This window comes from Myotis myotis, unplaced genomic scaffold, assembly GCF_014108235.1.
Source record: "Myotis myotis isolate mMyoMyo1 unplaced genomic scaffold, mMyoMyo1.p scaffold_m19_p_12, whole genome shotgun sequence".
Taxonomy (NCBI): Eukaryota; Metazoa; Chordata; class Mammalia; order Chiroptera; family Vespertilionidae; genus Myotis; species Myotis myotis.
The window spans coordinates 58,629,628-58,656,736 of record NW_023416316.1 but is presented as its reverse complement, the minus strand read 5'-3'; the positions used below and the strand labels follow the sequence as shown (position 1 = coordinate 58,656,736).

At 37.6% G+C, this 27,109-nt stretch overlaps 1 protein-coding gene across 5 annotated transcripts in view; it reads right to left on the bottom strand.

Moving 5' to 3' along the window:
• Positions 1–27,109, bottom strand: part of ADAMTSL1 (ADAMTS like 1) — a 900,799-nt gene that overhangs the window by 237,768 nt on the left and 635,922 nt on the right. For all 5 annotated transcript variants that reach the window (XM_036331231.1, XM_036331234.1, XM_036331232.1 and 2 more), the window contains 3 exons: positions 16,284–16,358; positions 12,780–12,937; positions 3,769–3,880 (listed from right to left, as the gene is read on the bottom strand). In XM_036331231.1, the coding sequence (XP_036187124.1) occupies positions 3,769–3,880; positions 12,780–12,937; positions 16,284–16,358 (345 nt within the window). The remainder of the gene's footprint in view (positions 1–3,768; positions 3,881–12,779; positions 12,938–16,283; positions 16,359–27,109) is intronic.

Genomic DNA, 27,109 nt, shown 5'->3' with positions numbered 1-27,109 from the left:
AATATGTTTCTTCATGCTTTTTAGCCATCCTCACATTAAGGAAATTCTTCCCTGATGTGCCAGTCATTTCCAGGACAAAAGACAGAGAAATGGAAGGCTCATTAACTTTTAATAATTAAATCATACTTGTAGTTCCTAACCTACATGAGGGCATAAACTAGTTTATAAGACTCTGTCATAAGAACTATTATTATTTATTTGTTTCACATAATCTAAAAGTCTAACACAGATTCTGTATCCCAAAGAGATAACCAGTATTTATTTACCAACCACCTCATGCAAGGATGCAAAATTGGCTCTGTTGTTTCTGGAGCACCAGAGAGAAAAACTCCCAGATAAATAAATAAATAAATAAACCCCAATACTGCTCCCCTTGTCAACGGGGGACAATGGGAGATAGCACGGGATCAGGTCCTGCCAGCTGCCTGACATTATTTTTGCCTAATTTCAATCTGGCAGGGTTAAACGGAGTAAATGGATGATTAAAACTGTAACAGTAACCATTGTGAATTCCAAGGTTTCCTGCAGATAAAAACAACAAGAAGCCTCCTACTGTATAATTTTTGCTTCACCCCAAATCCTTTGTCATTTCTCTTTAAGTTTCTAGCCAATATTTCGTAGGTTCCATGTACAAATTTCCACTCTTAGAGAATCCTCTTGAAAAAAAAAGTGGTGCAGAGTATTACTTAATTCTATTGTTAACGTGTTTTACCTTTTTTTTAAACCTGCCTCTTTCTTGTCCTATGGATTTCTGGTACGGTTCTGATGAGGACTTAGATTCTTGGGGTGAAAAAATAAATGTACATAGAGAATTTTTAAAAATTAGACTTTTTTTTCATCATTCTAACCCTAACTAACTCCAAAATATATTCTCTCTGGCAGTGGTTGAATATTGTTGTTACTAAATACATGTTAGGAAAGCAGATTTAGAGTATTTAAAAGTCTTGCAAAATTTTTTAGGAAATCAGACAGAGGTTTATAAACCAGAATTCCTGGCTTGAGGCTTTTTCTCAGACCACCCACAAAAATTAATTGCTCATTTAAGACCTAAAAAAAGATCTTTTAACAATTTTACTGTAAAGATGAAAAGCACTTTAATTTAATGGGTATGAGCACATGTTCCATTTAATCTTTTGTTTTATAAGAAAAATCAAAGAGCAAAATTTTATTTTATGCAAGTAAATATATCTTTAGTTGTCAATTATATTATACTCAAAAGCTGATAAGTTTATGACAAGATAATCATTTTATAATTTTTCATAAAATAATTTCTATTCAAGTACAGACTTTATCACATAGTGAGGTGTGGGTACAAGCAAAAAACAAATGATAAATCTGAGATAATGATTTTTAAAAATTATAATTTGTCAGCATAAAATGTTGCTGTGAAGCTTTCTAGAGTATATGAAATGGAAGTTTAGATTAAAAATTAAATAAATGACCAAAATGGTCAGATAATTGTATTTTCTAAAGTTTCAGAAGGTATTTGGAATAGCAATTCTTTACACTTAGCACAATGGTTAATCAGTTGAATCTGGAACCAGAAACATAAAAGGCAATTTAGAGATCATTTTTTTAAAGTAATTTTAAAACTGTGGTCCATGAAGGCTGGTTTCTACATTCCTCACATCTTCGCTCTGAGCAGTAGGTATTCCTCTAACTTCCAAGTAAGATTTCTTTTTTGTAGAAGGCTTTGATAGCTCAAAACATTTGAAAACCACTGATGGTTCTACTTCTTCACTTAGATGTGAAGAAAATGGGCCAAAGGGCTGGAATATACATCAATCTAACATTCATTGACTCATATAGGGAGCCATTGTCAAGGTTACTCCAAAAGCAGCTTATGTGAAACACATAGTGGGCATATTGTTGAATTGCTACTTCTCTAAAAACACAGTGTAATTTAAAAAGAAAAAAGAAATTCCTGTGATTTCTTTACTTGAAACCACTCCCTATGTCAGTCATTAACAGGTGAATCAAAATAACATATTCCCACGAAACATCAACAAAATCGGCAGTTATTTTTTAAACCAAGTAATTTTCTATTCAGGGCATATAGAGGAACTGCAAACACTATTTTATTAAAATGCTTAAGATGTTGAGAGAATAGTTCTTTAATAATCAAGTTAAAAGTACTTTATGTATTTTTGATTAATTGCTTTTCAACTAAAATTTAACTTTGCTCTATGGAACCTCACGTTCAGCGATTTGTTCACATTAGGTAGACGTAGATAACACAGACAAAGATAAATTATGTATGTTAACTGTTTTATAAAAATTAATGGATAGTCATTTGTCTTCATTTTGAGGTACCATCCTTCTTTGCTCTTGTCAAAATAATCTAGCGATACCTCTGTGGATTAGTTACTTAAAGCCAGCCAATTAACAGGCTTCCATGAAGCTGGAGCCAGAATGTATTTGATGTGCTCATTTTTAAAGGCATATATATATATATATATATATATATATATATATATATATATATATACACAATTTTACATCCATTAAATTACCAAAGCTTATAAAGTGATAATCCACAAATGGCTGGCTCAGTTGGAAATGGAACTAAGATATTCTGGAAAGAATTTTGGTAATACATGCCAATGGCCACAAAAATTCTGAAACACACTCTGGAGAATTTATTTCAAGGAAATAATTTCAAAGGGGAAAAATACTTGGGTATCAAGTTATCCATCACATTATAATAGAGAATTTTAAATGAACTAAATGCTCTTCTAAAGGGATATGGCTAAATCAATTATGAAATAATTCATAGAAATTATTATGTAACCTGTATAATAATGAAGAGCAGAAAAAGGGGGAAAACCTTTTCTAGTGGCACAAAATGCTGTCCACACTACAGATGTGATGGGGCAGGGACAGACATTCATTTGGTGACTTTTCAAAAGAGATGTGTTTTTATGAATAAACTAGAGGCCCGGTGCATGAATTTGTGCATGGGTGGTGTCCCTCCACCTGAGATTGGGGCTAATCAGGGCCATCTTGAGTCCTGATCAGGGCCAATCAGGGCCAATCAGGGCCGGTGGCCAGGGAGGGACCACAGGAGGGCTCCAGGGTGTGTCTGGCCCCATCTTGCCCAGTCCCGATCAGTTGGACCCCCGAAGCAAGCTAACCTACCAGTTGGAGCATCTGCCCCCTGGTGGTCAGTGCACGTCATAGTGACTGGTCAGTCGACCGCTCGGTCAGACGCTTAGCATATTAGGCTTCTATATATATAGATAAGGCAGTGACATTCCCTTTACTGCACAGATTAAGTGGTAGAGATGAAAAATAACTGAGCCAAAGTCTGCAGTACAGTGATTCCCCCCCCCCCCCAATAAACTACTTCCTTTAATTAAATTAATCTCTGATTCTTTTTGGACACATCATGCTATAAAATAGGCCATTATAAATACTCTTCACTTGATTCCTGAATAAATAAATTCACTTCAACCAGATGAATAGTTTTTCCTCAAATGAAAAAATCACCTCCAGACCACACTGTTGCCAAACTCTGACACTTTTTGTCCTGGCCTTCCATGGACTCAAGGAAAGGAGTGAAGACAATTTCCTCTAATGGGACTCCATAGACAGAAACTAGAGCATCTGTCTTATGGGAGGGCTTCAGGATTTGGCCCCATTCAGAAGAAAGGATCTGACCCCACACCACCAAATTTTTTCTATGCTGAAGTGACTCTACTCTTACAATAGCCAAGTCTTCCCTCTTAGACGCCAACAGATCCTAGGCTAAATGAACAACACTGTTACCTCCTCCACACGTTGCTGAGCAAGGAAAGAAATCCGTCTCCCTCCATCGGTGGATGATGGGCTGATAGAAGGTGAACTGGACTGTGCTGTTAGCAGGCCCCGAGTTGTGGATCTGTAGGAGACAACAGCAAAGTAGAGGAGCTAGTGTGACAGGTAGGTGCTTTCTGGGTCCCTTGCCATTCTGAACAAGGAAGTGTGGTAGTGCTGATGGCCTTAGGCTGTGTGAAGGGTTGTGTTGGGAGAGAAGTGGCAACAGCCGTATCACCCGTCTTACCATTTAACCAGAGAATGCTTCTGGCATATACCTACTGTCACTATCATCACTTTCCCAGTTCCGTTGTAATTCCCGTAGGATCTTATCCAAAGCTACTTAGTCCCTCACCCTCTTTTATTTCCATCCTCTCTGGTATAATGGGTAAAATTATGTGGATTTTAAAATGTAAGATCAGAAAGAGACAATTTGTTCTAAGAAAATTTTAAATGCCATTTGCTGAAAAAAAGAAACGAAAGATACCATCTTTGGTTAAGAAAAATAAGAGTTAAAGAACTAAGTAGCTCTTCCCACTCAGAGACATACATGGAGTTTCCTGACAACTCGGTGATTTATATATTTTAATGTGCAAAGTTACCAATTGGCAGTTTGCTAAAATGCAAATTCCTGGGCTCAAGCCCAGAGATCCAGGCAATTCGAATGTAGCATAGTCCAAGAACCAAACTTTGAAAAACACCAATTTACAGAATTGAAAGCAAATATATCAAATAAAACATGTGCTTATGGAAATGACAAATTCCTTTGTTGTTTTTTTTTTTTTAAAGAGAGGATATGAGGCAATAATTCTTTAATGGTTCTTAAAAGTCCAAGGTTGAGAAAACATACTCAAAATGAAAGAGAAGAAAAAGGTACCCAACAGGAATGATGCCTTGATTTGGTGAAGACAGACTGACATATGATACAACACTTAGATAGCTCAGCTAAGGCAAGGCTTGGACTGATTATTATACTAAAGGAAGGTCTATGGACAACTGAGAGGACCACCTCTTACTCCAACTCCATTACAGGAATGAGAAGTGTCATCAGATGAATCCTGTGGCCAAAGTCTTTGTCAATGTTTCCAAGGCTTACTGCCTTGTCTCTCAGATATGTGGACAGATTTGGCCTTCAGATTCTTAAAAAAGAGAGCCTTATTCTTCTGCTACCGAATTTAACAACTGGATTAAACATCTAGGATGCAGAGGATAACAGAAACACTGAAGAAACAGGGAATAGGTCCTGACCCCCAGATGGGTGTTTGGCGTTTTGATGAGCATCTGGGAATATTCCTCAGAAAATCTGGAAGAGCTGGAAAGGAGAAAGAAGAAAGAGGGAAAAGCTATCATTTATCTCATGTCATGCTGGGATTGTGACCCATGGTGCATCCAGGTCTTTACTGATTAGGATAAACAGTGATACAATTCCCTACCTTAAAGCAAAAACAGCTGAAGCAATACGACATCTTTCACAAATGGGGGGCATGGCCTACAGATGAGTATTTTTCAGTCCCAGTGTGTCAAATACAGGATATTTAATTGCTTGCTTAGGGATGTAGTATTAATCACATTCTTTGGAAAGTTTTTTTTATTTTTTAAGCTCACAAAAGCCTATAGCTCTCTTGGGATGTGTGGTTATCATGCTGGAAAGGTATTAGAAGAAGGTTCTGATTTGAACAAAAGCTCCATGAAAAATACTAAAAAGGCCAGAAAATCTGTTTAGATCCTGAGAGATGAATTGTTTTGCAAGGGTCCCTTTTGGGATGTTAGAGATTAAACTGAGTCCTGGGGAAGTGGGGGGTGGGGTGGGGAATCAAAATTAGCAGAATATAACATCAAGGTACTTGGACACTTTGATGTCATGGTGTCAAGGCAATATGGTGCCAAGCGCGAGGGTTACTAAACACCATGTTGAAGGCAAAAATAAAAGCAGCTTAGAAAGAATACTGTTCTTAATGAATTCAATGAAAGTGACGTGTAATGACAACAAATGCTGAGACTCTATGTCCACGTTTGAGAAGAGATTGATAACTGGACTGAACACCTAAGATGCAGAGAACAGGAACATGGAAGAAATAGGCAATAGGTTCCACCCCTAGATGGGTATTTTGTGTATTTTCATTGATAACATTCCTGCTTCTTCCTTCTCTGTCACTGAGTAGCTACAATTCCCACAGCAATCAGCACTAAATACAGTCCTACTTTGTGCAGGATACATTTTATTTATATTAAATCTAATCTTAAAACTCCTCCTGCATTATCTTCCACATTAGCATTACAGTGAGAGAATGGAGGCCCAGAGAGGTTAAGTATCTATGTCAAGGCTACACAGCTAGGAAAAAACAGAGCTGGGGTTTGAATTCAGGTGTGCCTGGTTCTAAAGCTGCCATTCTTTCCATGGAATCAAGCAACCTTTGTTAGTGCAGTGAAGATACAAGTATTTATCTTTAGCAGTATTCGTGTACCTCTCTTCTCAGTATCTTCTTAATTTTTCATTTTCAAGTAGGAAAAAATGTTTAAAATAAAAAGAAGAGGCTAACTAACCTGATGTCTAAGTTTGATGGCCTAACTGTTGCTTACAGAGATGAACCACGGTGTTCCTTTTTGGTTTTATGAATTCTGGGCTGCTGGGATCGCTGTTATCATCTGCTCTGAAGCATCATCAACCCTAAATCCTTAAAACTCAGGCCCTAGTATGAACGCTTCAGGGTGACACATTAGAATTTTGTTTAAGGGAGCTAAATACATCTGGCATGTGTAATTTTGACCTCCTTAAGTTAATAAGCAAAAAGAATGTTCTGAACCATGCTTTTCTTCCTATAATTACAGTGATTCGGTGTTTCGAATTCAATTTAATGACTTCTCACACTGAAAGTAAAGGAGACAAAACTGGACACTTGCCATAGCGACTGATTGCACTGTCATAATAGAGCTGCAGGGCAGTACAAATGGCATGTGGGTAGCAGTTGAGCTTTAAGTCCATGTAAAATCAAAAGAATTAGGAGAAATTTCAAATACACGAAAGGCATCAAATACACAAAGGCTCTCCCAGATGAAGCACTGTGAAATGCCATACCTCTAGCTTCTCATTTGGGAAGAGGGTTAGTTGTGAGCCTTGGAATGTTCCTCAACTAGGTTCTTTTCTTTCTATGATGTTGTAGGAAATTTTTCCCTCCAGACAGGTGAGCAGGGGGACTGGCATTCAGGAGTCCCCCACCCACCTTGGCTGCAATTGAGTTGTTGCTCTGGCCTGAGGAGAGGAGGACAAAAGGGAGCTGTTCCCATGAGCCTCTGAGCTGGAACCCACAATGGCATTCAACTTGGTCATACCGGTCTCACGGCAGCCAGGGGTGTTATGAAAGTGGTAGAAATACATCAATATGCCTGCTCGGAAGGGAATAACATGGAAAATAGGAAAATCTATCTTTTCAATGTTTCAGTCTATTATGTTCAATTTTGGACTGTCTGGTGGGTTGATGGTGATAGTGAATCCTCAAGGAACTGTTAAAAATACTTTAAAATGCTTTTCTGGGCTTTCAAAATATGCAACAAGATCTTCCTTATATCACTTAAATGTTTACAAGCACTTGATATCGATATAATTGTTATTTCATTGCCTTTCTCCTCCATATGCTATAAACACTATGAAGGCAGGTGCCATTTATCTTGCTCATCACTCTTTCTTTAGCATCATCTACAATGTTTGGCACATAGTAAGTAACCAATCAATTGCCCCATACTGTAAATGAATGCATGAATGAACAAACAAATGAATTATATAATGATCATGATTATTTCAGATACTATTTGTGGCAAATTCTTAGAATAATTATCATCTTTATATGTGTATATCTACCAGTTTTCTTGAAGATGTTATTGATCATTTCTTTTTAAAAAATATATATTTTATTGATTTTTTTACAGAGAGGAAGGGAGAGGGAGAGTTAGAAACATCGATGAGAGAGAAACATCGATCAGCTGCCTCCTGCACAGCCCCTACTGGGGATGTGCCCGCAACCGAGGTATATGCCCTTGTCTGGAATCGAACCTGAGACCCTTCAGTCCGCAGGCCAACGCTTTATTCACTGAGCCAAACCGGTCAGGGCGATCATTTCTTGGTGACAAAATATATGTTGATAAAATGTTGCTAAAGTTCATGAAAAGAAGCAGTACTGTTATAACACAACCCTTACCCAACAGTACTTCCCACTGTCCTTTGATAATACAATAGTATAGTAGAGTGGAAAGGGCTTGTAAAAATGCCAATTATTATTGGAGTGAAATATAAATTCAATCATTCCATTGTTTGAAATACCTGACAGTTTCAACAATTGGAAATACTGACTAAAATTAGGGTTTATTCAGTAAAAATAATGATACAAAATTGTTAGCATCCAACTTTACTTTTACACTTCTTATAGAGTTTTCCAGTCCCCCTAGATTTCTAGACCTCAATATTGGGAGATACTAGTACAGCAGTTCAGCCATAGGTCCCTGGGTCAAGGTTACATGAGAGATGTCAGTTATGGATTTACTACTGCCCACAGCCCTTGAGTAGGGCAGCAGACCAGAGATACCTCCATGGGGATAATGGGTATAATGTTGGCTACAAAGGCTTCCTTAATCACATTAGCCTGTAGCAAGTATCTACAGCTTTTATTGTGCCCATTTTATTTTAGTACTTCATTATATGCATCACTATATCAACATTTTCTATCCAGTGTGTTATCTCTCAAATGACATTATAACCTAGGAAAGGGAAGATACCATGTCTGGGTGTGTAATTATGTACAGGGTTATGCTCAAGGATGTCCAGAAAGAAATATGAAGGCATCATCTCTAATACTCCAAATGGAAACCATGGTATTTCTAGTTCCTAGACTACTCAAACAAGCTTCTTGGGCTGCAATTAGAATGATGTCAACCTTCCTAACCCAAATTCTTCAACTATAAAAATGTAATGCATTTAGTAAATTATTCTCTGTAGGAAGTAACTAGTCTCTAGTTTTCAGTGCATGAACTGTGAGTCAGTGTTCTTAGTTCTAAGTGCACTTATTGTTTACTATTCTACTGTGTATTTCTGCCCTTTTGGTGGCTTGGGCACCTCATCAGTCTCTTTTCTATCTATCTAATATGGATTTCTTCTTACATTTAAAAAATGAGCACACACTGACATGAATAAATATAACTAAGTTTCTTGTACAAGTAGAGCTAAGTAGGAAGCTCTAATCCTATATAATAAAAGGCTAATATGCAAACTGTCCCCTCAACCAGGAGTTCGACTGGGAGTTTGACCAGGCGGCAGGCCAGCCAGCCAACCTGCTGCATCCCCTTCCCCAGCCACGCACAAATTTGTGCACCGGGCCTCTAGTAAAGAATAAACCATAACTAAAACAGACCATATAGTATCTGGGAAAGTCATTATCTTCTATTGAGTCTGCAGCTTGAGAAAGGATGCCGATGGCATGGTAGGAGGAAGGGGATATTAAGCCAGGCAGTCATCCAGCCAATAGCCAATTGCCCCTGACACTTACTGTCACAGCCAGTCTGCTCCTACATCCATCTGTCTTAATAGCTACAACTGCCAAGTTGTTCCTGGGTATACCAGTTATTTGTAAATTGACCATCTTCAGAAAAGCAACTTTCTGAGTATACAGTGCAGACTATTGTGATAAATTGGATCAGAAGTTAAAGCATTTAAAAAAAGATGGAAAGGCAGTAATTTGGATCTATCTGCTGTTATACACACTATCTGATTCAGTTCCTCACAACTATGGAGGAGTATTTTATTACCATTTTTCAAATGAGTAAACAAGCTGAGGAAGGTAAAATAACGCACTGAGGTTACATATCCAGTGAGCAGGAGACTATACCAAACTCTAGAGAGCGTATCTTTTGTACTACTCTACACTAGCATTGCCAAAATGTTGTACAACCAATGTATAATTTTTAAATTTTTGGAAGATATGTGTCCCTAGGAAGCAAGGTGATAATTCAGTCTGGTTTTAATCTTTAAAGGAGATTTCAAAACATAACTTTGGAACCAATGGCAATATATAATGATTTTCACTGTAAGAAAATTTTACTATCATGCAAAAAATGTTTTTTTCTTCTTGTAAATAAGCAAAATTTGTGTTTTGGCAATAAATTTCCATAAAGATGTTGACAAATAACCATTTCCATTTTGATTCCTGTGTATCTCATTCAAAAAGGAAGTCATTGCTTAAGTTAATATATAATGCAAAAGAGACTACACTTTGAATGATACTGAGGATGAATGACAAATTATGTGTATAATTACTAAGCACCTAAACCATGAAAAATGATAAAAAATCAAATGGTAACCTTTTATTTTCAGCTATTTCTGGGGGAAAATTAGGGAAGAAAAATTGCTTTATTATGAATCACTGGGAAAAAAAGTAATTTTCTTCTTTTCTCTGTATCTTCTTAAATTATATGACTCATTTTCAAGTTTGAATAAACTGATTTTAAAAATTACATAATCTATTTTAGAATAACGACATTTATTTGATCTTGATATTTTCTAATGAAACCTAAATTTCCTCTCAATTGCAACCTGAAGCTACATCACAAAATAGGATATATAATGCAAAAATCAATGAAATGATAGCTTAGCTTGTTTCTGAATGAAAACATTTACAGATGGTAGGCATCTAGGAAAGCATCAAAACTTCTTTAAAGTCCTTTTTTTCCCCTTAAATATGTGTATTTACATGTAGAAGAAAAAAATAGTCTTAGAAACAACAGAGAATACTGAAAAGAGTTCTGGGCCAGAAGACAAGAGGCTATTTTTGGTTGTGGTTTGTCATCAGAGTGAGCTTGGTCCTGTCACTCAACTTTCCTAAAGCTCAGTTTCCTTGTAGGTAACATGGAGATGTCAGCACTGTCCCCCTTCAGCAACTGCCATGTGGCTAAAGTCCTTTATTCATCCAACACTTCCTAGGGTTTGTTGTGTTTTCTTATGGAGATATGAAGACAAATACGATTTAGTTTCTGGCCCTCAAGGAACACAAAGCAGGAAGATGTAATGTCAACAGGAATGTTGGGTTGTATCACAGAATGCTTCTGGATGGAGAAAATACTGAAGACAGAGGGAACAGCATTATGCAAAGGTAATCAGTTATGGGATTGCAAGATTTGGTCATCTGTGAGCCATTCAGTTGGTTGAAACTGAAGAGGAAAACTCACAGGTGAAGTTGGAAGGGTAGATGAACCCAGATTATTGAGAGTTACACATGCTATGCTATGGGTCTGCATTTTAACCCCAAAGCAATGGGGGTGGTGGTGTGGAGCAATGCAGCATTATGAAGAGAGGGGTTCCAGTTTTAGAAAACTCACTCTGAAAGCAACATGGCTAATAGATCAGAGGCTGGAAACTAATTCAGAGTCAATGATATTAGTTCAGGTGAGAAATTCAAAGGACTAAAGAAGGAGAAGAAAAAATAGTTTTAAAGGATGATATAGAGGTAAAACTGACAAAGAGTAATGTCTAATGAGGGGTCTAGGAGATGGGGAAATTCATGTGAATCAAAGTTTTCCGAGTCAGCTGGGTAAACATTGTATTATTTAAGATAAGAAATCGAGAAGATAGAGCAGGATTTGGGGATAGATGGGTCCAATTTTGGACATGTTGAGCTCATGGTCTCTGTTGGACATCCAAGTGGTGATGTGCAGAAGGCAGCTGGATATATGAAATGCATTCAACAATGCCATGAACTATTCAAATGTGCATATTACTTGAATCATATTCTATACTTTCAGTATGTGTATTAACTCTCCAACGCCTCTAGGGAAATTAGCATAAATGGTTTATTCAACAGTACTCTAAGAGCTTCAAAATATAAAGATATCTCTCCATTTTTTACTGTACAGGCATACCTCATTCTATTGCGCCTCGCTTTATTATGCTTCACAGGTGTTGCGTTTTTTACAAATGGGAGGCAAGACCCTCCACCAGCGAAAGGATTATGACTTTATTGTGATACTTATTTTATTGCAGTGGTCTGGATCTTTAACTGCAATATCTCTGAAGTATGCCTGTATTTGCTTGTTTAACTACTTACAGCATCATTTCTATTGTGAGATATCTCTTATGGTTTATAGCTTCTTGCTCAAGTTCATGTGGCTGGCAGGTGGACTGGATTTAAAAAAGCTACCATGCAGATGGAGGCAGTACAGTACTCTGGAACCCTTCTTCCATTGAACCTCACTGCCTATCACATTTTCCTATATGCATTCTTACTTTCAGCTGCCCTGGGGTCATGAAGCCTTAGCTTAAATCAAATGTCCTCTGGCTCCAGGTCCCATGATGAAAAATTTATGGAGTCCTGGACACATTACAAGTTTTACAGCTTTACAGCTGAAATCCTTCAGGTCCTTCTGACCTACTGAAGGAAAAAATATGTTTTATTTTATTGTGATTCCCAAATGTTCTTCTAGTGTGTACATTTTTTCTTACAGAATGTGTATGTTGCTTCCAGCAATGTGTTTTATATTACCTGCAAGAGTAGGGAAGCTCTGATAGAAGGAAACAACCTCGTCTTGTTGCCAGTACAAGGGAAAACAGAACTTGCAATTGGAAGGAAGCATGACCAAGTCTATGGATCATTAGTTTGTCTCTCTCTTTGACTAAGAATACCTTATATGAGTCAGTGACTATACCCTAACTTGTTTTAAAAACAGTTTGTATCCCCCAACTAATGATGGATTGGCTTTGTGAGTGGGGTCTTTTTATTAAAACACACACACACACACACACACACACACACACAATTTTCTTAGGACTTTAAAAAAATCATATGTTCTTGTAAAGTCCAGGATGTAGCTCAACACCCTTGGATTAAACATCTCTTGGATAACTGGCTTTCCAAATCTCTGTCAAAGCCTAAAGCTCTCTCTTCAGGAGGTTGTAAACATCATCAGTTCGGAGGGGGCTTGAACACAAAATACCTAAATGGGCTTACCTTGACAATGAAATCTGCGGTGAGCGGTCCAGCGATACTCAGGTTCTCTTTGCCTGGATATTTCTGGAATTCCACACTAGAATTGTCCACAAGAAAGATACCTGGAGAGCTGAGACTGTTTTCACCTTTAGTCCCCTGGAGGGTTTTGGTTTCCAGATCTACAGAATCAAACACATGAAGAGAAGAGAAAGATGTTCCCATGGTTGCAGTAAACCTCATGCAAGTTCTGTCCATGGAACAGAACCTAGAGCTATATAAGGGGAAGTATCATTCTTTATATGGCTGACACAATTACCATTAGGATATAAACAAAATATATAGGCACACTGGATCACATAAGAGTTTATGCTGCAAATGAAATTATTTTAAAACTCATTATCCAAACATTCAAGTCTCCCTCCAAAAAAAATCTTTGACTCCCTGGATGACCTTATTTGGGCACTCCACCTGATCACAATCCTATTCCTTTGACTAAACCATCTTCCATACATATTCATTGATTTCAGTCTTCACAGCCCTCAGCCTAGAATACCCTACCACTTTCCTTTTTATTCCATGAGATCCAGGGTGCCTCACTGAACTCCTTCAGTACCTGTGACTTTATATTCATGAATTACCTTGTATTTATTTATACTTTCTGGTTATTTATCTTATGTGTGCTATCTTTAAAAATGAAGAAAGTCTAGTGACTTAAGAACAGAGAACTAACTGTCCGTGTTGTTTCTCTTTCTTTTTAAAATCCTTCTTGGTACTTCATTTAGTATTATGTGCATATATGATCTTTCGTAAGCGCTTAGGACAGAAAGAAGAACTTCTTGATTCCTGGAACATTCCAAGCTGAATCTGGCCAATGACCAAGTCTGTGAATCATGTTTTCTTGTAGGAAATTAAAGTCTGCTGGGAGGATGATAATTATGACATGTATTTCAGAGCAGGGGAAGTTCTTATGTGATTGAGAGGGATTTAGAATAACTGCCCGCTGCATAAGGGAATGTAGATAGGCTAAATCTAACAAGGACCCTTGGTTTGGGCAGGGGTTCTTTAGAAGAAAGATGGGGAGCCTGAGTGAAGCTCTAGGTCTTCTACCCTAGATTCAATCGGACCGATTCCTTTCTTAAATGTTTTACAGATTGGGGTTCTGTGGTTAAGAATAATTTTAAGGTGTCTGGATGTACTAAAGTGCCTAAAGTATTTATACTAAATTCTTATAGATGTTGCTTAAGTCAAGTTCTGTACTGCAAGGAATACCAATAGGGGGAAATGTTGGTGTCCAATTAAATGCCCATGACCCTCAGGTGAAGTCTGTGTAGCCCTTCTCTGGGAGTAGGTCAGATTGCCCTCCCCTATCCCAGCACAGAGAGGCCCTCCCAGAGAACATAAGGCACCCAACAAAATATTCGAGTGTAGGAACTACAGTTGTCATCAGAGGAGAGTAATAGCGCTGCATCTCCTTCCTCTAGCCTTCATTCTTCCAGCTGCCTTACATGTGTTTACATGCATTTATGGAGATATCTCCAGGATGTAAGTTCATTTAGTTTTGGAAAAATCTTGGAGTTCTAAGCTTAATGTGAGCATCTGGTTCAATTTTATCACCAGGCCTCCTAGTAACCGTCCCGAGGCATTCTGATGAAAGATGAGCTGGACCAGACCAGACTGCCTAGTCTTGTTCTAGTTTGGCCCTACATTTTTAAGGTTGATCTCATATTGGAGCAGCTGCTGGGAGGGAAAGGCAAAGGGTTGCAAGAGAAATAGGGCATCATTTACTCGCATATTCATTCTGAATTATATTCCAAATACAAAACAAAGCAAAAACTTTGTTAGTTATATATATGTTATCAATAGTATATCGACTGGGGCGGGGTGGTTAATGAAAATTCTATTTTGCTTTTCATCATTCATAAATATCATTTGAAATTTTTATCAACCAAATCCTTGGGACAATTAAAGCAAAGAAGGCCAACTCATCAGCTTCCTAGTGATCAGATAATTAGGGAATTTGGGAGGCTAATACATTTATAAAAATAAATTTTCTTCTTATATCTATATCCCTTTGGGTTCTTTCTTCCACAGTGAGGAGTCAGTCCCCAGGTGGGTGATGGTCTTGGTCTGATGGATTTTTGCCTATCCCTGCTCAGAAAAATACTGTTTTTGAGTAGGGTTGTTTCACCAGCAGTTACCTCTGTCCAGCTCTCAAAAGGAAAAACAAATCATTTAAATGGTAATAGTGAACACATATATATCATCCTTTGACATGTGAACACTATATTTTTGGGGGCTGTTCAGGGCTAGGAAAGAACTTGGAACCATATAAGGTGTCTTATCAGCATCTTTTGGCTTTGCCTGAACTGTACCTTACTTATTCCTTTACTTCACATGACCCTTCACATCCCACCTCTCCCATAAAATGTACTTATTTTTATTTTTAGAAAGACTATAGTAGGCTATCTGAACTTTCACAGGCTCCAATTTGTCTTCATCTTGTTTGTCTTTCTGGAATGATTTCAGTCATAATCCAATTGCCAAAAGACAGGGCTTGCTACCTAAATTGGTTTCTTAGGCATGTGTGTGGGTGGGGAGAAAGAGCAGCAGATGATAGATGGGTTTGTCAGAACCCGGGAACAATTGAAGTGGAGATCAGAAATGCCTGAGAGATCAACTGAAGTGAAATCTTCTGGGGGAATTGAATTTTGCAGAAAACACTAGCATATCCTCTCCTCCCAGTTCCCTGGTTCACAGCCCATAATTTTCTGTTTGTAACTTAGAGGTCTGCGTCTAAGCAGCACTAAATGATATTAAAAAAAAAAAAAGAAAAAGCCATGGCATGCCTGAAGGTCAGTTCTTGTACAAACTCCGGTGGGACCATGCTACTATTTGATCTTTGGTCCCACCAGAGTTTGTATATGATCTCCCCATTAGTAATCCTGAACCCAATAACTATCTTCAAGATATTAGGACCCTATATTGTCTTTAATACATGGGATGCTTAATTTACCAAAATGGTTTTCATTAAATGCCACAGGGTTAAGGTTGTTTGGGGTTTCTATGTGCCTCTGAATTGACACAGTAATGAAACACGAGAAAAGGAAGAATAAAAAAGAGAAAGAAGGAGAGGGAAGGACGGTTGGAAGGAAGAAGAAAAAAATGCCAAGAGGCGAGGTAAGAAAAAGATCGAGATTGATTGGAAATAAAGAAGACAGAAAATGAGAAACAATATTCACAAAAGCATAAACATGTGCTTACCTCAGGAACAAACTATGGGAGCATCTATTTTGTATTTTTCAGGATGACTGTGGTTAGAGATAATTACCAGAGGGTTTTTTTTTGTTTTTTGTTTTTTGCTATCTAATTAGGCAACCAAAAGATAAACAGAAGCATTCAAAATATCATATTATGATAAAGTGGAAAGATTTGTACTTCTGTATTTTAATCTATTCTGGGAACAAAAAATAAATAATAATGCCTAAAATTCCCAATACCCAAAGGAAAACAACGAAGTTTACTTACACAAGTGATCGGGTCCTTTTAAGGTAAGGTGAATGTGTCTGCTTCCATAGGGAATGGCAACCACAGTGTCATCCACTAGAGAGAAACAGAACAAGGTCTTAAAAGCACATACTTGGATACAAAATTACTGATGGTCTCCTATGAAGGCACAAACTTACACACCCCTACCACCCAACCCCCGCAAAATGACAACCTTTTTTTTTTTTTAATCTTTGAAATGTGAACACCAATATTTGGGATTCAAGATTTTTACTTTCCTCAAAATAAAATATGACAAAAAAGCTACTCACTAGGTCACTCATGTGGATATGACCTTTAAAAAATATGTGATTTCTGATATATGAAAAAATGAATTTGCAAGTTTTCATTTCTACTTTTAAATCCTGGTCTTATATTGCCAATTTTCTCTAGATTAGCGCAACTGTGTTAAATTACAAAAGGAAAATAAATTCTAATGTTCCCAGGGTGACTTTATTATATCAAAATCTGGATTTCTCTCCAGTAAAGTAACTGTCTTGGATAAATACAACAGATTAAAGAATAGGAGAAATAAATGTTTGCTTACATTCTTTTAGCCCCTCTAAGGCAGAAACCATTCCTTCCAGTTCTTCAATATCCTTTACTCTATCTGCATCCAATATTGAGTGTCCCATCAATGGTCATTCACATTTCCCCCCCACACCCTCTCTGTGAGCCTTAATTATAGATCATTTAAAAATGGATTACTTTTTACAATGCTTGAAATTGAGCCTAAATTCATTGGAAGCAGTGCCAAATGCCAAAACCTACATTTTTTAAAAACTGAAGGTATAGTACATGCACTCCAAACACATCGCTGGCCTTCTTATTTAGAACTTCACTTGTGACAACAATACCATATATTTACACAGCACTGAGGCGTTTCACTTTCACCTGAATTATACTACTTATTCTTTCACCCAAAACTTGTTAATAGAGGCCAAGAAGATGCCACCATCCCCACTTTATGATGAAGAAATGAAGCCTCTGAGAAATATAATGAGTAGCTCAAGGTCAAAGAACAGAAGACAAGGACAGCCGGTATTTTAAACTCACCAGCATAGCCAGAGTCTGTGGGATTCTGTTTCAATATTATACATTATCATTCTATCACTGGAAGAAGTTAGTTTCAATAAAACAAGCTCAAAAGATAGCCAATTTCTCTGAACTTCAACATATCATATTGTCTTTGGGTTAATTTAATCTCAATAAATAAATCTCCGAAGTTCCCTAACTTCTCTGATCCTTAGTTATTCTGTTTGTAAAATAGAGAAAACACTTACCTATAATGTTGTGAATAGATAGATGATAGATATAGATATAGATATAGATATAGATATAGATATAGATATAGATATACAGGTGTATAGGCTGGAACACAGTATTTTGTGAATATAATTCCTTCCCCTCTATTCCAAATCTCCTAAAAACATGAACTGAAAGACTTTATTTTTATGTGTTTTTTAAAAAATATGTATTTTATTGATTTTTTACAGAGAGGAAGGGAGAGGGATAGAGAGTTAGAAACATCGATGAGAGAGAAACATCGATCAGCTGCCTCCTGCACACTCCCCACTGGGGATGTGCCCGTAACCAAGGTACATGCCCTTGACCAGAATCGAACCCGGGACCCTTGAGTCCGCAGGCCGATGCTCTATCCACTGAGCAAAACTGGTTAGGGCTTATTTTTATGTTTTTAAATGCCTCAAAGGTCCTACCACATAGCCAGCTGAATGGAAAGAATTACACGCCTTCAATCTTTTCCCCAAAGAGGTTACATTTATCAAGTTCTCTGCAATATCGAGTATTCTACTCACACTACAACTTCCTCGTTGTTTTTAATGTCATATATTGTTAAAGAAAAGACTGAATTTTAGATAGCTTAGGGTTTGTGGCTTATAAGAACAAAACGCATAAGGAGAATATAGAAAAGGAATAAAGAATGTTCAGACTGGGCCCACAGAGCTCTACACGCCTTGCATAAAGACATGGATGTTTAAGTTTACAAAAGAAACTCAAAGCAGTTAAAACAAAGGGATTTCTAGAAATAGAAAGTCTTTGTTTATCCACAGGTCAAGTAAAGTGCAAGCAAGAGAGAAGCTTTCTGTTGGCGGCAGTCTCCTGACCCACACACTGCTCAGGCGGCCTCCCTCTTGTTCTGCTGAGAAGTGACTCACATTCCACGTGCGGGGCATTGGCCCAGCTCTAGGCTGATGCAGTAACCTTTGCATGCTCCCCGAGGAAGAGGCAGAGGAACCTCCCAGGCTATTGGGGGAAGAAGGCAAGGTGGAGTGTAGACCAGGCAAGAATGAAATATCTGATGCCCCTCTACTCTTCCCTGGTCAAAGAGAATGTGGAGCAACTCAGGCTGGTGCAAACTTGAACTGTCAGCAGCACACAGCCCCAGAGACGGGAGAGTCACGGCCTAGTCCAGTGATGGCGAACCTTTTGAGCTCGGCGTGTCAGCATTTTGAAAAACCCTAACTTAACTCTGGTGCCGTGTCACATATAGAATTTTTTTGATATTTGCAACCATAGTAAAACAAAGACTTATATTTTTGATATTTATTTTATATATTTAAATGCCATTTAACAAAGAAAAATCAACCAAAAAAATGAGTTCGCGTGTCACCTCTGACACACGTGTCATAGGTTCGCCATCACTGTCCTAGTCTATGGTTCCGTAAAGGGCTAACGGACAACTGGCAGGTTATCAGGCAACCAGCAAATTCATTACTGCACAAATGTTTTTGAGTGTCTCTTAGGGCCAGGTTCCACTCTAGGTACCAGAGACTCAGTGACGAACAAGACAAAGCAGCAGCAGCCCTACAAGACGGTCCATGAAAAAGGGACCTAAAATTAAAAAATGTGTGGAAAATACCCACATTGGTTAGTTTCTTAGGAGCCCTGAGCCAAAGAAACCCATTCTACTCTGTGTGTAACCCAGTGTGTCCCTAATGCATTCATGCAAGGAAGCTTTTGCTTACGTCTTATTAACACCAGCTGATACATCTCAGAATACACTTTAATGTACGATGTTCTTAATTTGATAAAAAAAATTAATTTAATTTTCTGCATGTTGATAAAAAGCCAGTCTTTGAGTTGTATATGTATTAATAATTGTCTCACTTGACAATACATTCTCAATGAACAGGGATGGGTTGGGGGATTCTACTGTTTGGTACCTATGACAGTACTGTGCACAGAGAGGTGTGGCATCTGAGAATGTGTGAGCAGTCAGTTTCATCACCTGCCCCTCAGTGATAAATTCAATGGGTATGGCTGGTGAGCAGGGGGCTATATCCTCTCCTTGCACAACCCTGGGGGTGACCTTTCCTCCAAAGGCACACTGCTCTATGATCAAGTGCATCTACCCTAACCTAGTCTGACCCAACCATGAAGCAGGTCTTCAGGACATTTTTCCAGGTTCTTAATCAACAACTCTAAAAGACCTGTTTCAGAGATCAGGTAGCCTCTTTCTCCATTAAATTGACAAGGTTTCCATGGGAATCACAAATGTTGTTATTTCACATACGTGGGTTATAAATACCCTTTTCCAAGAAAATTGTACTCAAGGATTGTACCTAAAAGATTTTGTCAAAAAAAAATCTATAGTTATTGCCCTGGCCAGGTGGGTCAGTTGGTTGGAGCATCAGCCTATACCCCAAAAGGCTGCGTCAGGGCACATAACTAGGTTGTGGGTTCGATCCCCAATTGGGGAGCATATAGGAGGCAACCAATCAATGTTTCTCTCTCTCTCTAAAAAAAAAACAAAAACAAAAACAAAACAAAACAAAACACACACACACACACACATCCTTGGGTTAGGTTAAAAAAAATTACAGCTAGCCCTGGATCTTTTGGCTTAGTGGTTAGAGTGTCAGCCCATGGACTGAAGAGTCTCGGTTCAATAAGTCAAGGGCAACTAATCAATGTGTCTCTTTCTCGTTCATGTTTCTCTCCCTCTCTCTCCCCCTCCTCCCTCTTTTTCACTCTCTCTAGCAATCAATGGAAAAAATATCCTCTAGTCAGGATTAAAAACAAACAAACACACAGCTATATACATCTATATTCCACATATTTCTAGCATTTTAGATTAATTTTTAATCTTTTCATATATGGATTTTTCTGTATAATTCATTGCTATATCAGAGAAAGGTGATAATAAAAATGATAAGTTTTGAAAAGACAGGATTTCCTATTCTGATATCTGAGTTTATCTTATTTTTAGACCTGTTGATAAAGTGCATGTTTTTAAAAGCTCTTTGCTTTAAGCCTTTGGGGCTGATACTCAATCTTATCAGTATTATTTTTTTGTTGAAAGAGCCATTGTTAATAGAGTTGGCTACATATAGTCTGCCAGTCTTGAGGAGGTTTTAATGGTATATTTTTTCATCTTCATGCCAACTTTATTACTCATAACATATACCCAATAAAACAAGATGAGCCCTTCATATCTCTTTTCCTCCTAGTTTACCAGTGATTGCACAATGGAGGGTGTATACTGGACAGGCCAAACAAGATGCTTCCTCCCCCTGGCCCTGTTTTTTCTAGATCAAAAACTTTGGAGCCATCCTTATTTTATGCTTTCATCCGATCAGTTAGAAAGTCCTATACTCACCAGAGTCAAAAAGCCATATTTCACAGATTCTACAATATTTCCCATTTTAACCTACATGAAATCAGAATGTATCTCACAATCACTGGTGCCTTATATTCATTTTCCCCGAGGGAGGCAGTAATCCTGCCATACTTATCTTTGTCTGCATAGACACTAATATCAAAACAGCCAGTATCAAACTTGCAAAATGGGTGTCAGCTGCTTGGAAGAAAATTCCAATAGTAGAACACATTCATTTAACCTCTGGGAATCAAATGGTTAGGAGGGTGGTAGGGAGATGACGAATCAGAAGTGCTAAAGAACATCCTCAATGTGGGAGTCAAAATCTGGCTAGGTCTACATATATAATTAGAACGTGAATTAAGATCCCAGCACCAAGACTTAGGCTTTCTGCCAAATGGAGTGGTAGGGCCCAGGCTCAATCTCTTGTCTGAAACAGCCAAAAGGTCTGAAAAAATATATGAAACAATGGCTTTCAAGATACAGGATATCAAACAAGAAGGTCAGCGATCCTTGAGAGTCAAGAAACAAAGTAAGTAAGCATTAACATTGCTTCACTTTACTGCCATGAGAGACTTTCTAGGTGGTAGCTCAGGAAGTGGGCACTCAGAGCCCACTGGATTCCCTGAGTTGAGGAGACAAAGCTGAGAGTTCAAAATCAAGGCGGCTAGAGTCCGAAGGACAGATTACCAGTGAGAGAGAACTATACAGAGAAATGACTCAAGAGATTTAAGAATGCTCCCTACAGATATCCAGCAGCACACTCAGACCAATCAATCAGTACGTGCATGTGGAGAAACGACCTGAGGTCAGAAAAGAACCAGGCCGGTAAAGAATTATAGGGATGAATATCTGCCACACGTCTAGGGCCTGAATAGTGTCTTATCCCACCAGATGGGCTGTCATTGGACAGTGAGCACTGAGAAGGGTCTTGCCTCAATACCAGGGCACAATTGGCACTAACCCAAACGTGGCTTTGGTCCCAGCTACCGAGTTTTAAGATCCAAAAGGATCAAACTGATTTTAAGTAACTTAACTGCTTCCAGAACAAAATGTAGAATATTTAGAGGAATACAAAAATACCTAGTATCTGGCAAGATAAAATTTGCAATGTCTGGAATCAGGTCAAAAATTACCAGGCATGAAAATTAAACAACAACAACAAAATACAGCCCATATAGAAGAGAAAAATCAAATCAAAACACAGAAAAGGCATTAAAATAGTTACTATAACTATATTCCATATGTTAAAAAATTAAGTATATAAAAAAAAACACAGAGCAAAACAAAAAACTCCAGGCCCAGGGAATTTCACTGGTGAGTGCTATCAAGAATTTAAAGAAGCAATAACATCAATTCCATACAATCTTTTCCATAAACAGAAAAGAAAAAATCATTTTCCAACTCATTGTTTGAGGCCAATATTACAGGTGTATCAAAACCAAAGACAGCATAAGCAAAGGATGCTATAGACAATGATCTCTCATAAACATAGATGTAAAAAAACCCTCAAAACAAAATGCTAGCAAATGAAGCTTGGTAATCTATAGACAAAATAATACACTATGAACAAGTAGAATTTACTCCAGGAATGCAAGACATTTTTAAATCAATTAATATTACCATCACAAAAGTCTTAGAAAAACCACATGATCATATCAATTGAGGCAGAAAAAGCATTTGACAAAATTTAACATACATCTATGATAATGACTCTCAGCAAATTAAGAATGGATAAGAACTTCCCCAAGGTGATAAAGAGCATCTATAAAAACAAACAAACAAACACCTACAGCTAACATCATGCTCTGTAGTGAGACTGAATGCTTTCCCCCTTAAGAATGGACATAAGGTAAGGCTATCCACTCTCACCAGTTCTGTTCAACATTGAATTTGAATCCTTGCCAGTGCAGTAAGGCCATAAAAATAACCAGTGGTTTATAAATTGAAAAGGAAGAAAGTAAAACCATCCTGATCTGTAAATAACACGATTGTTTATATAGAAAATCCAAAAACTCACAGAACTAATAAGTGAGTTTGGCAAGTTCACAAAATACGTGGCCAAGAATAAACTAGCAACACTACAAAAACTGAAATAAAAAATACAATGTCATTTATGAGGTATAAATCCAACTAAAGCATAAAGAGTATGTATGCTTAAAACTAAAAAAGACTGATGAAAGAAACTAAAGAAGGCCTAAACGAATGGAGAGACATGAAGTGTTCATAGGGTGAACAACCGAACATAGTAAAGATGTCGACTCTCTCTAAATCGATCTGTAGAATTAAAATCATTTCAGTCAACATCCCAGCAAGATTTTTGGTACATATGGGAAAAACAGATTATAAAACTTATGTGGAAAGGCAAAGGAATTAGAATAGAATAGCCAAAATAAGTTTGAAAAGAAGGATAAAGTTGGAGAAATCAAACTACCTGATTTTAAGATTTACTCTAAAGCTCTAGTAACCAAGATAATGGATACGGTGAAGAGATCGGAATAGACTCCAGAAACAGACCCACACAGAAACGGCCAATGAATTTTTGACATCTTAAAAGGCAATTCAAGGAGAAAAGGTTATCTTTTCAACAAACGGAGCTGAAAAAAATTGGATATCCTAATAAAAAAAAATCAACCTAGATATAAACTTTACACCTTATACAAAAATTAACTGGAACTCGGTCGTAGATCTAAAGATGAAATGTGGAATTCTAACACTTTTAGAAAAAACACATAGGAGAAAACTTCGTGACCTGGGGTAGGCAAGAAATTCTTGGACGTGATGTTCAATGCAGACACAATCCATGACAGAAAAAAAAATGATAAACTGTTCTCCATAAAAAGTAAGAGCTTTTGCTCTGGGAAAGATAACATTAAGCAATTTTCGAGAAAAAAAAAGTAAAAAGCTACCGACTGAGAAAAAATATTTTCAAATCACATATTTGACAAAGGCCTTATATTCAGAATATATAAAGAACTCTCAAACTCAACAGTAGGAAAGCAAACAACCATTTTTAAAAATCGGCAAAAGACTTTAACGCTACACCAAAGAGGAAATACGCACCTTTGTGATGGGCAGAATCATCCCCACCTTCCTCCTCCTGCCGAAGATGTCCCCCAAACCTATGAATATCTTACGTTACGTGGAAACGGGGAATTAAGGTTGCTGATGAAATTAAGCTGGCTAAGCAGCTGACCTTAAAATAAAAATATTATCCTAGATTATTTGGGTAGGCCCAATGGAATCACAAATTAAAAGCATTCTTTAAATTAAAAGAGGAAGGCAGGGGAGGAGGTTAGAGTCATTAACATCCGAAGATGCTCTGCTGCTGGGCTTCGAAGATGCCAAGGAAAGAGGATAGCCTCCAGAAGCTGCAACGTCAAACCAAAGGACAGTGCATGCTTCCCTGGAGCTTCTAGAGGACCACAGCTCTGCCAACACCTTGATTTGAGCCCAGTGAGACCCATTTGAGACTTGGACCCTCCAGAACTATAAAATAAGAGGGTTGCTTTAGGCCACCAGGTTTGTGGTAATTTGTTGCAGCAGCTACTGGAATAAGGCATGAAAAGAGGTTCAACATATTAGCCATTAGAAAAATGCAAATGAAAGCAATGATGAGATAACACTACACACCAATTCTAATGCCTAAAACAAAACATACTGACAATGTCAAGCTCTGGTAAGAGTGCCGAGCAAGGGAAACTCTCAGATTTTGCTGGTGGAAATGCAAAATGGCAAGACACTCAAGAAAACAGTCTGGCGGCTTCTTAAAAGGCTCAGCATCCATCTACCGTACAATCCCAGCCATTCTAATCCCAGGAATTTACCCAGGAGAAATGAAAGCATTTGTCCATACAATGGAATTATGACAGTAATAAAATAAACTGCTGATACATGCTACAGCATTAACGCATCTCAAAATAATTAAGCTGAATGAAAAAAGCCAGATGGGAAAAGAGTATGTAATGTATAATTCCATTTTATAAAATTCTAGAAAATGAAATCTAATGATGGAAACGGGGTGAGAGGGAGAAGGAGGAAAGGATTACAAGGGGAATAAGAAAACTTCTGAGATGATGGATACCTTCAGATCTTGCTCAAGGTAATGGTTTCACAGGTATATGTACATGTTAAAAAGCACTAAACCAGCGGTTCTCAACCTGTGGGTCACGACCCCTTTGGGGGTCAAACGACCCTTTCACAGGGGCTGCCTAAGACCATCGGAAAACACATATATAATTACATATTGTTTTTGTGATTAATCACTATGCTTTCATTATGTTCAATTTGTAACAATGAAAATACATCCTGCATATCAGATATTTACATTACGATTCATAACAGTAGCAAAATTACAGTTTTGAGGTAGCAATGAAAATAATTTTATGGTTGGGGGTCACCACAACATGAGGAACTGTATTAAAGGGTCGCAGCATTAGGAAGGTTAAGAACCCCTGCACTAAACTGTATACTTTAAATATCTAGTTTATTGCATATCATTTATAACAAAAGGGCCCGATACTAATGGACTTTATTTCTTTTTAGGATTATTTTAAAAATACTGTATCACAAGTACCCTGATGATGTGGAAATTGATTGAGTCTAAAGGGATTAAAAATAATTGAAGTTTGAGACAAAGTTTAATTTTTTATCAATTTATTAATTTATTTCAGTTTTATTTTCTCTTTCTGGATGTGTCAGTGCAATAGAGTATAGTCTAAAAATATATCTAAGTTTAAAATAGACCTTATAGTAGTTAAGAAGTAAAAGCCCTAAGTGGTCAGAAGGCAGTGTCATTGTTTCTTAATTTCAATGACTTTTTCTTTCTTTCTTAGTGGTGTATAAAATAATAGTACAGTCTGGCTAGTGTGGTGCAGTGGTTGAGCATCGACTTATGAACCAGAAGGTTGTGGTTCAATTCCCAGTCAGGGCACATGCCTGGGTTGCAGGTTCGATCCTCAGTATGGGATATGCAGGAGGCAGTCAATCAATGATTCTCTCTCAACATTGATGTTTCTCTCTCTCTCTCCCCCTCTCCCTTCCTCTCTGAAATCAATAAAAATATATTAAAAAAATAAAATAATGGCACATCTTTTAAGCAATGATGTCTTAGATTCAAAGAAATGTAATTATCCCGAATTGGAACATTTCTCACCACCTCCATAGCTCCTACCATGGTCCATCATCATCCCTGGCCTGGCTTACTGTAGTAGCCTCCCGACTGCTTTTCTTACTTTCACAGTTGGGACTCCTTATAATCTATTCTCAGCATAGTAGAGTGATCCCTTTAAAACAAATCATGCCCCTGCTAAAAATCCTCCTGTGACTTCTCATTTCATTGAAATTAAAAGCCAGAGTCCTTATAAAATCCTGCAATATGGGTGCCATTCTCCACCACACACAAGCTGCTTTGCTCTTCAAGAAATATGTTAAGAATGCATCTACCGCAGGCCCTTTGCACTTGCTCTTCTTTATGCCTGGAATTCTCTCCCCCCTGACTTTTGTGTGGTGCGCCACCGGTACCTACCTTAGATGCTTGCTCAAATGCCATTTTATCAGTGAATCTTTTCTTACTAACCTTTTTAACCCTCCAATACCCTTGGGTAGTAGCCCAATATCCAATTCTTCTCCTTCCCCACCTTACTTTTTTCCAATCTCCTTCCTGCCTTACTATTATCCTATCAACATATGACACATGTATTATTTTATTAGTTATTTGTTTTGTTCCTGTACATGTCTGTCCCTCATATTAGTATGTAAGCCCCCTGAGAAAAATAGATTTTCATCTGTTTTGTTCTTTCTTATGTTTCCAGTACTAAAATAGTTCCTTAACACATAGCAGGTATCCAAGAAATATTTGTTGTGGAATAAATAAGTGAACTTCTGCTGAATGAATGATAAATGAATGAATGAATGAATAAGTAGCTTATGAGTATAACCTGAAGTTCAAGGTAGAAATTTCTTTAAAGATTTGTGTTTTCTTTAAAACGTTCCTATGTATTATTCACTTTATAATACATAGATCTGTGTTTTATTATGAACATCCTTTACCTCAAAATCTTTGAGCCAAAATAATAGTCCAGTAAAACATTTACCCATCGTTATTATAAATCAGCATAAGCCACAGTCTGAGAAGCGAAGCCAAGCATTTAGGAGCTTCATTTGATCTTGAAATAAATTAGTGTAT